Source organism: Neopsephotus bourkii, unplaced genomic scaffold (assembly GCF_033783945.1).
Source record: "Neopsephotus bourkii isolate Nb327-2 ecotype Australia unplaced genomic scaffold, CSIRO-AGI_Nbou_v1 NB_1346, whole genome shotgun sequence".
In the NCBI taxonomy this organism is placed as follows: domain Eukaryota; kingdom Metazoa; phylum Chordata; class Aves; order Psittaciformes; family Psittacidae; genus Neopsephotus; species Neopsephotus bourkii.
Window position 1 is genome coordinate 2,526,541 of NW_026901826.1, and position 14,943 is coordinate 2,541,483.

A 14,943-nucleotide genomic window follows, 5' to 3' on the forward strand; every position below is an offset into this window, starting at 1 on the left:
TAAGCTTCCTGGAGCAAATGTCAATAATTTTTGAAGAAAAAAAAAAAAAGGAGTTAGGAGAGGGGGAGGATTAAAAATAAGTATTAGAAGTGAAATAGCTACATGTCATTATAACAAGTCTAGCTTACAACTTTTTGAATGTGTGCGTTCTGACAATCTCTACATCACCTTAATGATTTAATTTTTAGATTTTTTTTTACGCCTAGTTTCATAATGCATTAGGGGATGAAAGTTAAAAATACGTGATGTGTTAGGAATTAATAAATAGCAGCAAAAATAAAATGTGTAAAAATTTTAGGCAGTTTAAAAACTAGAGTATTTTGTGCAGCCAATTTAATTATCTCTCTTGTATTCAAGATTTTTCAGATTGCATCTTTCTTACTTACAGATCCACTTAAAATTTTAAGCCTGAGAAAACAAGAAGGATTTGAGGGATGTGTTTTACTTTTTTTGAGTCAAACTTCTGGGACTAACTTTGCAGCTATATCTTTTGCAAAAAAAACCAAACAAAACCTAGTCTGGGTTTAGAAAATGCCAGATGGACAGACTGGATGAAATGTAAGGAGGCATAGAGAAGAGTCACTGTAAAGTGACAGCACACATAATAGATGCCGTTAAGTGGATATTCTGTGCCTGCTAGGGATTGTGATAATGTGGCTCAGCTGGCTTGAACAGAGTTGCAGAGAGGTGATGGAACAGATTAGCCAAAGGAACATGAAGTTTTGTTCTCTTCCTGCCTTCAGAAAGTGAATTCTGGGCTTGCTGAAGCTGGGCTATTACAGATGGAACAAGCAGAATACTTACTGGCACAAGCAAGTAAACGTTTTTATCATCGCCAGAATTGTTGAACTAATTGTCTTTTCAGTTTAACTAAATACATGTGATAACTTTCTTCAGTCTATTTTCTAAAGCAGAATTTATGTGAACTTAAATACTTTATGCTCACTGGCTATTCTGGGGAGCAAAGGCAGCCTTGGTTACTGAAGTAATGAGTTCTATGCTTTATTTGGTAGCAGCATACAAGACATAAGATCAATTGCCATGAATTTTGAGAAAACCAGGTTGATATAAGCTAATAGTCTAAAAAAGAAGTGGCTCCAGCTACTTACTATTTAGTTAAGGACTGACCTGTTCTGATAGCCAGGTTTTTTATTCTGATACTTTTCTTCTGTTCTTTTGTGTCTTCTGAGGATATTTGTTAACATAATCCTTGTTTGTTTTCTTTGTATTCTTTAATTAAGAATGGACTTCATGCATGTGTTATGGAAGATGTAAGATGGTGGTGTAACGTTCAGAGTTCACAATATTCTCTGACTAAATTGGTCTTTCATATAGTTACAGGTAAATATAGGAAAGCAAGGATTTATTTTCATACTTATGGTGTAGAGATGATGGTTGTGCTGAGTCTCCAGCCATCTTCTGAGAGTTAAGAGGCAAGTGAGGTTCTGCTTTTTCAATCAATTTGTACTGTTTTCCAAAAAAATAATATTTGAATTTGGTTTGGTGGGGAGCTGTGCTGAATGATGACCAGCTATGTTTGAAGAACTGAGTCAAACAAAGCAGCACTTATTTCTGGGGATAGAATGAGTTGTGCACGTATTTTTGCCAGTGATGGTAACTCTGTTAATTCCCAAGTCAAGTATTTGACAGGTATGCCAGTGATGGTTAAGGGTGGTGTGGAAGTTGTATGAATATTGGCAGCACACGATTCAATTAGCAAGGCAGTTCTTTGCCTGATGGGCTATAGCACAGCCATGCCACTTAATGTACAAGAGTTCTGAGGCATTAGGAGTTGGAAATGGAATTTTGACTATTTCAGTATGGCTGAACTGACTGACAAGCTTCAATATATTAGGTCAAAATCTGTGGTCAAAATACAGATTTAATCTATGAAGAGGATATATCTGCTTTTCTAAATATTTCTGTCAGAGTATAGACATTGTTCCTTGTGAGAGTAACATAGCAGGCTTTCAGTTTCTGCAAATGCAGTACTACATTGCAGGGAAGTGGATTATCAGAAGAGTAAGGAGTGACAAGTGGAGCAGAAGAAAACCGTGCATATGTATGTTTACCTGTACGTGTATCCATGTGCTCTTGCTTAGCTTAAACCCCAAACCCCCAGAAAAATGTAACTCCAAGTTACACAGCTGCCAACAGTTACTATAATCATGTCAGAATCATGAAATTAATGCCATAATTTCATAGCAGTTTCTGGGTTTTGACTCATCATTACCACAAAGCACACATCCACAGCTACAGTGTGGTTATATATACCTTTCAAACATTTTCCATTCCTGGGTTATTTTCATGATAGCTGGGATTTCTCTGTGGCAGCTCCTGTTTAGCCACTGCAGAATGTGATGTGTGAGCTATTTTCCAGTTAAAGTACAGTTGGCTGTCTCTTGCAGACATGAGGAGCTAGTTTCATAGCTCAGTTTTAGTACCAAATGAAGCCAGTCAGAAATGGCAAAACAAGAGGAAAAAAGAACCCCAGTTCAGTTCCAATGGCAACTCATGCTAAAGTTATATATATATATTTCTTGAACAGTTTCATTCAACCAGCAGTCCAGCTTATTTAGCTATTGCTTCATTGATTCACGTTGTATCCTTAACTGTTAAACAGAGTTCCTACCATGTTATCTTTTATTTTCCTTATTGTTTTAATGGTAGGAAATTACTGAGTCCATCCATGCAGGGCTGTGTGAGCCTGTAACCCCTAGAGATTAGTCAGCTGAAAACTGGGAATGATGCTGTCTGTTTGGCTCATTTCAAATTTGGCCTTTGCATTAAGTCCTAAATATTTGCAACCCAAAAATGCTTTTATCAGAAAGTCAGCAACACAGATGTAAGAGGTTCTGAACTGTGTAAAATTTAGTACTTACATGTTAGTACTGTTTTTTTCCGTGGCCATGTACATTTCAGTATGTCTAGACTAAAATGAAATTATCGATTTGGTGAATGAGTTGTATATGATACCAGAAGAATCTCAGGTACTTTTCAGAGAGTATTAAGTTGAGAAGGTAGAATTCTTTATTAATAGACAATCAAGTGGAGAGTAGGTTAATAGTTTCCAGGTCCGCTTTTGTCCTCGGTAAAAGGATAACGTACTATTGCAGATAGCATTTTTAAACAGTGTCCTAGGACAAAAAAGTAATGTGTGAATCTGCAAGTTATGTTTTCATAGTCTCATGAGATTCAGAAATAGGATTAGACTAGACTAGACCAGACTAGGACTGGACTATTTCACTTGGAGGGGACCTACAACGGTAATGTAGTCCAATTGCCTGAACAATTCAGGACTGACCAAGTTAAAGCATTCATGGCAGTTACACCAAGTGGTGGATAGCCCCACCTCTGTCACTCTGTCACCTGCACAGCAGCAATGTTGACTTCAGGATTCAGAGCAAGTGTAGATAATGAATAGCTCTGTGCTGACAGGTTTGAAACTGTCGTAGCGCACCACACTACATAAAAATTACTTTTAATCAGCTTTTTGACTTAAGTGAACAGACAACTGCTTCTGTTCTGATTTTTTATTTTCTTTGTTCAGTGTTTTTAGTGTTCAGAGGCTGCTGAAGTTTTTTCCATAGCATTGCTTTTATGAACTTAAAGGATTGTCATTGAATTGGCTAGAATTCAAATCAACTTGACAAAGCTGTGAGTGGTAATCTTAGCTTTTCTCTGATTAAAGACAGAGATGAAATCTTGAATAGCTTTAAGTGTGGTGTGGTATCACATTCAGTGTAGGAACTGTACATGATTTTGAAAAAGGGAAGCAGTCTTTTCATACAGACACTATATCCTTAAGATTTTTATTTGTGCACAACTGGATATAAATTATCAAGACATGAATAATTCATGTACGGAGTTAATTTAAACAGTGCTTGGAGCATTTTGGTTTCCTTTTGTCTTCCTCTCAGCAGTAAATCTTTTGTTCCAAATACACCCTAAATGCTCTTGGACAGCTTGTTTTGTGCAACATTACAGGAGAATGAAGTGGACTAGTTCTAAAGACCCTTGATTTTAGTGATCCAGAGATGAGGTGTACTCTGTTCTCATGCAGCTGGTGTGAGTAGAAAGCTAGCTGTAGCTACACAGTGGTGAATGAAGAGCAATGCTGTGACAGATATATGTGAAGATCATCTTAGAGGTAGTGCTAAAATTCTGCAAAAAGAATGTGAAGCTGTATGTAGGATAATATTTTGTGTGCAAGGTATGGGAAGAAAGAACATGGTGATGAGTATCATGCTACCAAGAAAAAATTCAATGCACAGGACAAGCCTGTTGATAAGACAGTGTTGATTAGAAAAGTCTGTGGCCATGCTGTTTCTTCTGCAGAATATGTAGCGTCTCAGCTACAAGACATAAGAAGTATACTTGTATTATCACCGGCTACCTAGTGTAGATGAGCTCTAACAGTACAGCAGAGAATGAGAAACAAAACATGCGTGTATGCCAGTGAAGGAAAAAGGAAACAAAATAAAAAAGCTAGTAGATTAACAAACTTGTCAAACTTGATACAAAAAGGAAAAGAAAAAAATAATATTATTTGGATAAAAGTAAGCTCAGATTAAATAAATAGATAAATAAATAGATTGCACCACCCCTACTGCCAAGAAAACTGAAGCATATATGGATACAACAAAATATACATAGGGAAAGATTTGGTTGCTCACGAAATACTGAGGGTTTTTTCTGTGTTAAAAAGAACTTTGTGGCATGTTTCAGTACCCCACCCCATTTTTGAAAGAAGCACATTTCTTACTAAAATATTTAGGGAGAGAATCATTCCTTTGGCTTATAGTTACAGTTGATGTTAAAATATATGTGACTAATAATACTCGAGATAAAGTTGCCAAATGAGAGTTGCCTCTATGGCTTATTAAGGAGAATGAGTATCTTTTGAACAATTAAAATTAACTGGAGAGCAAATCACATGTTGCAATTACAAAATCCAGAAAAAATAAGAATAGCGCAGGAATTTAATTGGATAAATGATCAAATAACAAGTAACGAGCTGGGGAGGGGGAGAAAGCAATTTAATACATAAAATATCCTAAATGTTAGTTTTTCTAAAATATTTCTGTAGTCCCCAAAACTTTATCAAAAGGATATGCAGCAGTTGTCAATAGCAGTAATATTGTCACTATAATAATAATGATTTGAGGCCTGAGTGAGAGAAGGTTTTAAATAAGAAGGAACGTATTTCATTAAGTCAACTGAATTGTGGAGAAGCTTTTGGGCACTGAAAGTCAATCAGTTTCGAAATACCCATTTACTGTTTTGGGTTTTTTTAAGAGTTTGAATGGGTTTGCTTTCTAAAACAGCAACTATTAAGAGGAAGACACAATAATTTTTAGTCTAACCAAAGCTTCTGTCATTTTCATACATTCTGCCTTTAGTTTTCTGTAGTATCTCAGTTTGAACTTGAATCTGAAAATGAATCTATGGAAAACCCACAATAGAACCTGATTTCATTGGCTACTTGATGCTCGCGTTTAGTTAATGTAAAGAATATGCTGTATTTATGGTATTTGGTTTAGGTGTTGGGGTGGTTTTTTTTTGTGGTTGTTTTGGGATTTTTTTTTTTTGTTTGTGGCTTTGTGGATTTTTTTGTTGTTCTTTGTTTGGTTCTTTGTTTTTATTTTTTACTATCTTGAACTAAATTAATCCTACATTATACTATTATGTGACCTTGTTCATGCAGCCTGTGGCGGCAGTACACAAACCAGCTGCATTTCTTAAGACATAAGTTTGTAGGACTTCATCTGTGCTTATAAGACCATCAGGCAGTTGATTTTCAGGTTAAGGTACTGGTAGAGCTTAGAGTGTGGTTGTGTGGATGATAATGTAGTTATGCCTTCAAAATAATTGACTGCAAGCAGAAATAGGAACACCAGAAATAATTCAACTGGTAAACAGAGGAAACTGAAATTGTGCTTCAGTGCTGAATTGGCATGAATAATCCTCTTCTCTGTCTTGCTCAGTTTATGATGGAGATCACTTTATTTTCTGTCTTGAAAATAATTCTTATACTCTCCTATGACATGTTCATAGAAACTTCATTTTAGGTAAAGAGAAAAATTAAAAAAAAACAAACTTTGTAAGGCAAAAGTTTGGTTGGAGACTTACCTTACGAAAAACAGAAGAGCTTTATATTACCTCTTTAATTGTCTTGGAGGCATTTCACAAAAAAGTAGGTTTGAATCTGGAGTTCCAGAAGTGGTATAAGTTAAGGGCAGTGATCTGTTCAGTAGCAGAAAAACACAAGAAAAGAGATTGTAAAAAGACTTGAAAGACTATCAAGTAAAGTGTAGCAAAAATTTATGTGTTCACTGTTCTGAAGTATTCTGTATGACAAAGAGTTCATGTTGTGTAAAGCTAATAGGGAAATAAAGATTTCCTTTGTTTTCCGTCACTTTGAGTTAGGAGTTATGTCTTGTTAATTTTCACTTCATAATGAATAATACTATTGCACTATAAAATTTGATAACTGAAAAAAGCTGTAATAGCACATAAATAATTAGATAGGGACTATAGTTAGATTGGTTTAGCATAGCATTATTTGATTTCCTGAACTTTTTCTGTACATTTTTGTATTAATCAATGAAAAGGAAAATGCATCAGTTAGCCCAGGGGTTTTGTTGTTTCGTATAAGTCTCAATTTTAGTTTCTGAGTTGATCCAATGTATTAGTCACTGTGGTTTTAGCTGAATCTAAAAGCAACAAACACAATATTAGGAGTCTAATAGAGGAATAATATTTTTTTTAAATAAAATTATATATACATGATACATGATTTTCAGCAACTGTCAGAACAAAAGTGCTGATCTCTTCCTTTAAAATGCATCTATGGTGTCAGAAGAAATAACTCCTTTCTGCTGGCTTAAGCTGTTTTCTTCTTTTCCTGAAGTTGTTAGCTTGCATGAGAGCAGCTGACGAGGTGAGTGCAGGACCAGGAGTAATGTCACCCACCCCCACTTAGATAGAGGGCAGCCCTGGAGCACAGAGAGTTCTGCCTGGGCATGGATGAGGGGTCAGTATTGGGACTGGCGCTGTTCAGAATCTTTGTTGACAGCATGAATAGTGGCCTCAGCAAGTCTGCCAACAACACCAAGCTCTGTGGTGGGGTCAACACACCAGAGTGAGGGGATACCATCCAGAGGGGCCTTGACAGGCTTTAGAGTTCAGTAAGACCAAGTGCAAGGTCCTGTACCTGGGTCCGGGCAATCCCAGGCACAAATACAGGCCGGGCAGAGAATGGATTAAGAGCAGCCCAGAGAAGAAGGACTTGGGGATGTTTGTTCTCATCAGCATAAGATGGCAATGTGCACTTGCAGCCCAGAAAGCCGACTGTATCATGCACTGCAACAAAAGATGTGCTAGCAGGTCAAGGGTGGCAATTCTCCCCCTCTACTCTACCCTGGTGAGACCCCATCTGGAGTACTGTGTTCAGCTCTGGGGCCCCAAATACCAGAGGGACGTGAATGAGGATGATAAGAGGGCTGAAGCATCTCTTCTGTGAACATAGGCTGAAAGATTTGAGCTTGTTCAGCCTGGAGAAGTCTCTGGGGAGACCATATAGCAGCCTTCCACTACCTAACGGGGGCCTACAAGAAAGCTGGAGAGTGGGTTTATAAGGGCACGTCATGATAGGACAATGGGGAATGGCTTTAAGATGAGAGAGGGTAGATTTTGATCAGATACTAGGAAGAAATTCTTTACAATGAGGATGATGAAACGCTGAAACAGATTGCCCAGTAAGATGACATGACAGTAAGCTGCTGTGTTTGTTCCAAAACTTTTGTTTAAAGAGATGAAGAAATAGTTTTTACCTTTTTGATTACTTGAAATGAAAGAGTACATTTGGAAATAAAGGACAGTGGTGTGGGATATTTATTCCTTTTTTTTATGATTCCTTGAAGAATTTATATTGTACTGGCTATGATTATTACTGTGTATGTAGCAGATTAGGACGGTACCCTTGAGCTGGATATCAGAGATCCTTATTTCTTTTGGTCTTTCTTTATCTACTGCTTTTAATCAAAGATGCAGAAGGAAAAAATAAAATTAAATAAAATTGCTGCATGTGGCTAAGCTTTTAGTAGGAGGGGTGGATGACAGTCCCAGAAAGCCTAGTAGATGGGTCCCTCTCTGATGCATGTGCCTCAATCCCTGACATGGTAGCTACAGGTAAATTAGAAGTTAGTGAGTTTATAGGAGTTTTCAACATAGTTCTTCATAGCCACTAATTTTTTTTTTTTAATGTGTGTGTGTGTGTGTGTGGGGGGGGGTCGTTTTGTTGTTTTTTTTGTTTGTTATGTAACTGAAATCTTTTGATAGAAAAACTGTAACTGTAGGGGATATCATGACAAAGTTTATTAAAAGGGGCAGCTTCTTAAAGAGATTTAAAACAGTTCCCCACTTCCTCTTCTATTGTAGTTTTCTGTAAAAAAACACACCGGCAAACAACAAAAAACAAACCACCCCACACAAGAAAGATACTAAGAAAGGTTCTATTTTCCTAATGAAGAATTATATGCTAAATTAATATAATATTTGTGCCAGTAATTTGATGTGATGGCAGTGTCTACATCTATTCTGCTGGTAATTGATGCAAACAAGGACATTATTTTGTTGATCTGTAGCTTTTACACAGAAATAACGAACCTGGAATGAAAATGTTTTTCTATTGCTACTGTCTTGAGGTGGTTAAGTTATGCTACCTGTTCTTCCATATGCAATTTATTTTTTTTTCCATGCAGCTGATTTTCCACTTGTATTTTTTAATCTGTCTTGCTATGTTTACATATGCAAATATTAATAATTTTTAAATGGCATCTTTTTATAAAATTGCATTTTCTGAATAATGTAAATCTTTGCTGTATGGAGCTATTAGGGACAGCTGCTTTTCAGCTCACTTGTAGTGAGGGAAACCAAAAAGACAAAGCACACACACACACACACACACACACGCAGAGAAATCATGACATGCACTTGGGGAATAGAAGAGAGAACCTTGAAGAAATAACCTTTCTGCTACAGTGCTTTTCTGTGTCTGGCTACTTCCAATAGAAATGTAGAGTAAACATACCCTGTGACACATGAACTGAAGCTGTGATGCAATGGGACTGAAGAAAATTACCTATCTGTGAAGAACACAACTTTAGAGAAAACTGTCATACTAAGGGCATCAGAGATAGAACTCTTCTTTCTTGTGGAATCTTTGCACTCCTGTGTATTACCACACACACAATATGCTTGCCTTGATAAATGTTGCAGATTATTTAGAACAAATTCCTTTGAATGAATGCATTTTATTTAAAAAAAGAGATGTTAGCTACAGGTTTACATTAAGATCTCTTAATACTTCCATTAATTTAATATGAATTTACTTCCCATGCTTCAGAATGAAAACCTGATCTCTATTGAGACAAAGGGGGGCACAAAATTACAAAATGGAGTATATAAACCTTTAGAATCAGTTTTAAGTAATGTTAAGTTTGATGGTTTTGTAACAGTAGCATACTGAGGTGCATGATACACAGAAAAAAAAAGTAGAGTACTGCTAGAGAACATACTGAGAATTCTTGTACAAGATAAACCGTTGTAGCTGACATCAGTCTAGAATAACAGGACAGAGGGATAAGAAGTATCTGGGAATGGCAGGTGTCCAGGATGGGCTGCAGTTAAACCAACTGATAAGTAGGAGGACCGGAGGATTATTATGTCTCTGGTGCTAACAAACCAAATAAGCTGGTATAAGCATCTATTGCGCATGCTTCAAAGGTTGCCAGAAGTGATGAAGATTGCTGGAAGAAGAAAACGACCCTCAGAGCCCACCACATGATTCTGTACGCATGCGGAGAGCTCTCTGGAAAATGATGTGATCCATTTGTAGCCTCATGAATATGTATGTATGCCCAGTGCTATATAAGGATGGCCTGTGTAGCAATACAGGGACACGCATTAGGAGGAGCTATCCCCTGTTTCTCCCGGTGCCACAGTAAAGAATACCTGCTTGTCAGCTTGAAAACTTTGTTGGCAAGTTTGTTCCTGGAGTTTCCTCCGAATCACTATCTGGAATAAAAAGCAAAGTGTTATTTAGCATCATAGTGAGAGGACAGAGTAGCATCATTTGGAAAAAAAGTGCAGTTGCTTATTATTAGGATAACCGTTTAAGGGACCATAGGAAGGCTTTTAAATGGATGATGCATTGGCATTGGAGGAGGAATAACACTTGTTATTTCTGTCGAACTGGACATCTAGTATCACAGAAGTGCATGTATTTATATTCTAAAGGCTGTCTTCAAATACAAACGTGGAGCTGGAAATGTCAATTATTACTTGGTTGATGAAACTTTGGAGAACAGAGAAGAAAACTGCACAGGGCCACATTTACAGGTCATACTTCCAAATAGATGTGTTAGTTAATGTGCCTATTTGCTAATCCACACACTTTATTGTCAGTAGTAAGTTCTTAAAGTTGGGCATATGACTATTGCCCAGCTATTGGGAAGCCTAGATCAGAGATGCTGGGGTAGCAAAGGAAAGAATGAAATAGGCATGAGGAGCAGGAGTTTTGAGGGAGCAGGGACCAGACATAAGTATGACTGAATCGGGAAGAAGGGAATAAGATTAATTTAGTCCAGTCGGGCATGAAAAGTAGGGTAAGAATTTGTGCAGTTGGAAAATGAAAAAAAGAGAATCATTCTCACATTGATTGAAAGAGTCAAAATCAACTGAAGGCTTGTCTATCTGAAAATAATAATCTGGTGTCCAACACACTTTGGATTCATGCCAAGAGGCAGAACTGAAATGGTTTACAGATATGGAGGTATTTTCTCTTGTGAATTAGTAAAGAGCAGATGTCCACTGCTGTTCTCCATTAGGCACTCCTAATTTTTTTGTATGGGGGAAGTATCCAGCATATAAAATGCTCTAGCAAAGAAGCATTGAAACCTCTGCGTCGGAAACTCAAAACTTGCACCAAATAATGAAGTATGTTTCCCTCTTAACACAGACTGCTGTGTTTTCACTATTCACTGCATTCACCTTCCAGAGAAGACGAGATCAGATTGAAGTTTCTGCCCATTAGGCTTGAGGTGTTCATTACTCTGGGTTCACAGCATTAATAGATAAAGCTCTGGTATAACAACTGTGACTGACAGCTCTCCTCTGCCCAGTGTTGCTTGCTTTAGTAATTGTGAAAAACTGAGCTGTGTTAGGGGCTGGTTTACACCAGTTTGATACCTTATTCAGAAATTAAAACTGTACCGTTGAGTGAGAAGAATATGTTTCTTTGATTTTGATTTTGAATTTTTTTTTCAGGAGCAGAACTGTGTAGAAAATAAAATGCTCCCCTGTGTGATTTTCTCTCACAGAGAGTTTGAAATAATAAACATACATAACATCGGGGACATTGCTTAATGAGCTTCTGGTGGGTGCAATGATGTTGAACCCATTTTTGGCATGTTTTGAGAAAAGCATAATTTGATGACAGAACAAATACATACCTTGAGGAATGTTCTGTGACTTTTGTGTGGAGAAAGGAATGTTTGGATATAGCAATAATTTTCTTTTACACTTAAGTGATTGAAATAGGTTGTTACATTCAGTAAGGCAACATTGTTGAAATACTGTTAAATATATTGTAAGTAGTTGTAAATATTAATACAGGTACCTACATATATGCATATACATATATGTATATATGTATATACATATATAAAAACCAAAATGTATTTATTTGTCTTGCAGGGGTTGATAAGATGATTCGGCATTTACACAAACACAACATACCCATGGCTGTTGCCACTAGCTCATCTGAAGAGTCATTTCAGATGAAAACAGTCAGACACAAAGAGTTCTTTGGTCTTTTTCATCATATCGTGCTGGGAGATGACCCTGAGGTGAAGTGTGGCAAGCCACAGCCTGATGCATTTCTAGTTTGTGCAAAGAGGTTTCACCCTCCTGCACCTCCAGAGAAGGTAAGAAGGGAAGAAATTAACTGAAAAGTTAGGAATACTCTCTTTGGACTGTATTTGGATTTGGTCTTTACTTGTTTTGTTTTGGTTTTTAATGTGATAAATACTTAGATTAACATTTAATATAAACATTAAAAAGTCAGCAACCTCTGTTTTTAAAGGTGTTTATACTGTTGAAGCAAGAGATTGTTGGGAAGTATAATTTCCCTCCACTACATACGATGTTTGTGATGCAGATTGCTCTGATTTACTACTTCATAGTGTGCTGTAATAGGAAAGGGTAATGATTTTCCAGTCTATGCATAAATCTGGAAGTTTAACTTCACTTCTCAAAGTTTGGAAACAGTTATTTAAACATAGATTAGTTTAGTTATCCTACATTCATGGCTGATTTACCTCTTAAGTGTCTAGACATTAAAGATACTTCTTTGCAAAGAGGGCATTTTTTTTTTATGCCATCTCTTTCCTTTTGCATTCTAAATCTCTGAGATCATAGTTGTTTCTTGATTTAAAATCGATCAGTTTGAGCAAACTTTCTCAAGTAGTAGAGGTGTTTAGTTTCTTTCTCTTGTGTATAATTTTCTAAACCTGATTCTGAAATAGAAAACTGTAGGGAGAATTATTTGAAAGATAAATTGAGGGTCAGTTAAAATAATGTTTTTGCTTTAATTTTAAATTAAGTTGCCTTTCTTGCTTTGTGTCTGTCCTGAGTGGAACATAAGTTCTGAAGGTTTGGAGTTTCATAACTGCAGAAAAATGCATTACATACCAGTTATTAAGGAACAACTTTAGGTGGATTAGACTGTGATTACTATTTTCCCAGTAGGATTGTTCAGTAAAAAATGGTTACACAAATACAAACAGAATGATTAGTTAAGATTCTTTAGTTCTTCATGCATCAAGCCCTTACAGAGATTCTAAATGGTATTTGTGTTGCTTGTGAATACAAAGTGAATTGTTCAATACAATGTGAACAGTATTAAACAAACCGGGTTTGGTTTCAGTTTGGTTCCTGTTTGGTGGGTTGTTTTTTTTTGTTTGTTTGGTTTGGTTTGGTTTTTTGTGGTTTTTTTTTTTTGTTTGTTTGTTTGGTTGGTTGGTTGGTTGGTTGGGTTTGTGTTTGTTTATTTATTTTTTTTTCCAGTTGCAAGTTCTCTTGATGTTGTGTGTGTATATACATCAACTTAATTTGGAAACTCAGATGTTCAGAAAAGGTACATCAAATGTACATGATCATGTTCATGCAGACGACAGTTGTATGGACATGATAGGTACTTTTGTGAGTAGGCCTTGTATGTATGGTACATTCCAAATGTTGAAGAATCTGAGCAACAAGGCTGTAAATCTCATCATAGAGTCAAGTCGTTATGAAATTTTAAACATGTTAATACTCAGCAGAGAGCAAATACTGAGAAGCAGCACAAGGTTTTGGATGGAATGAGAGAGGAGTTAAAAGCTTCAATCACAGATTAATATTGCTTTCATATAAAATTATTCTGTCTCGCTTAAGTGTATGTCAAAGGAACAAAAATCAGGGTATGTTCCTGCCATATTACATGGTGTGTTTTTTGTGAAACAGGATGAGAGATGTGTCATGCATGATTTCAGTTGGATGGAGATGTGGCTGTAAGCTGTTCTGTAATTCTGAATGTAAAAGAGCAGAAAGTATTGAGATTTTATAGAAAGCTGGGTCATAACTGGTATTATGTCTGAAGGAGAGGTAAGGAAATTGAGTATCAGCTGTGTTAATGACATATTAACTTGTTATTTCATGTGAGGAGCCTCATAGTAGTATCTAGAGGAACAGCTTTCCCAAAACTCTTACTTTATTTGGCTCTATTTCAAAAAAGTCACAAGATGGTAATAATTAAAAAAACAAAACAATTAAAAAAACAAACAACAAAACCAGTGACACTTTTGTAGGTATTTTTATTCATTTGTCAGTAAGTAGCCTTAGCTGTGTTAACAGTGAAAAAAATTTTGAAGATAATAGTAGTATCTGTATTACCTCTAAAGTTTAAAATTATGCAGTGTATGTTATACAAACAAAATTTCAGAGTGTTCACAGTAATTCAACTGAAGTATTTTTTTGTTGCATCTACCAAAGTCAGAAATGTCAAAGTGTGGGAATTTAGCATAAGCACAGAAATTCCAAGAAGATCAATACAATACATATGAAACTACCTGAAACGTTAATGACCAATTGAGGTGTAGTAGTAGCATCTGCAGTGTTTATTCCCAAGCAGTGAACTAATAGAGCTGCAGGTTTGGATTTCATGCTGAAGAACAGTAACATGCAAGGTTGCAGCAAGATAGATCAGGAGGTATGAATAATGTCTGCATAAGCAGGTAATTGGACTCAAGAGGAACAGATTATTAGAGCAATGTATTTGGTGCTTAGGCCCATGTATCTATGCTATATGTAGTTTCACAGTTTTCTGTTGGGTTAGATTTATTCTGATCCCTGGCTGAAAGCTGTATAAGTTTTGAGCTTTATGTCTTCCTAAGCAGACATAATTAGAGATTTCTTGATATGCAACTGGAGAGGATTCCACTTGTAACTCCCTGCTAGCACACACCAAAACTACTTAGTGAAACCAACCATCAGCTAGCAAAGGAGAACTGTAAGATTTGCTTCAAAACTTCTCTGCTGCTTCAAGCAAAAAGTACATCGTAGCCAGAGAAGACCAAATCCAGGATTTAGCATTAGTGGTATAGCAGCCTGTGATGTGCTGTGCAGACACACTTCTACAGGTAGGCAGCTCTAAAATGATATAAAAATGGATATGATGTCTCTTTTACTATGACTGAAGGCTGTCATTATTGTCCATGTGGGAATTTTTTAAATGTTGACCTTTTGGTTTGCAGTGTTTGGTTAACTAGGAACTTAATAAGCATGATGATGAAACCACAGCACAGGAATTTCAAACAAGATACACCCTGCAAATTCAGCCTA

The 14,943-nt window shown here is 36.5% G+C and overlaps 1 protein-coding gene across 1 annotated transcript in view; it reads left to right on the forward strand.

Annotated features, from left to right (window-relative positions):
- The window catches only part of PUDP (pseudouridine 5'-phosphatase), a 70,095-nt gene that overhangs the window by 27,152 nt on the left and 28,000 nt on the right, over positions 1-14,943 (forward strand). Inside the window, exon 3 of the mRNA XM_061366512.1 lies at positions 11,761-11,990. Coding sequence (XP_061222496.1) covers positions 11,761-11,990 — 230 coding nt within the window. The remainder of the gene's footprint in view (positions 1-11,760; positions 11,991-14,943) is intronic.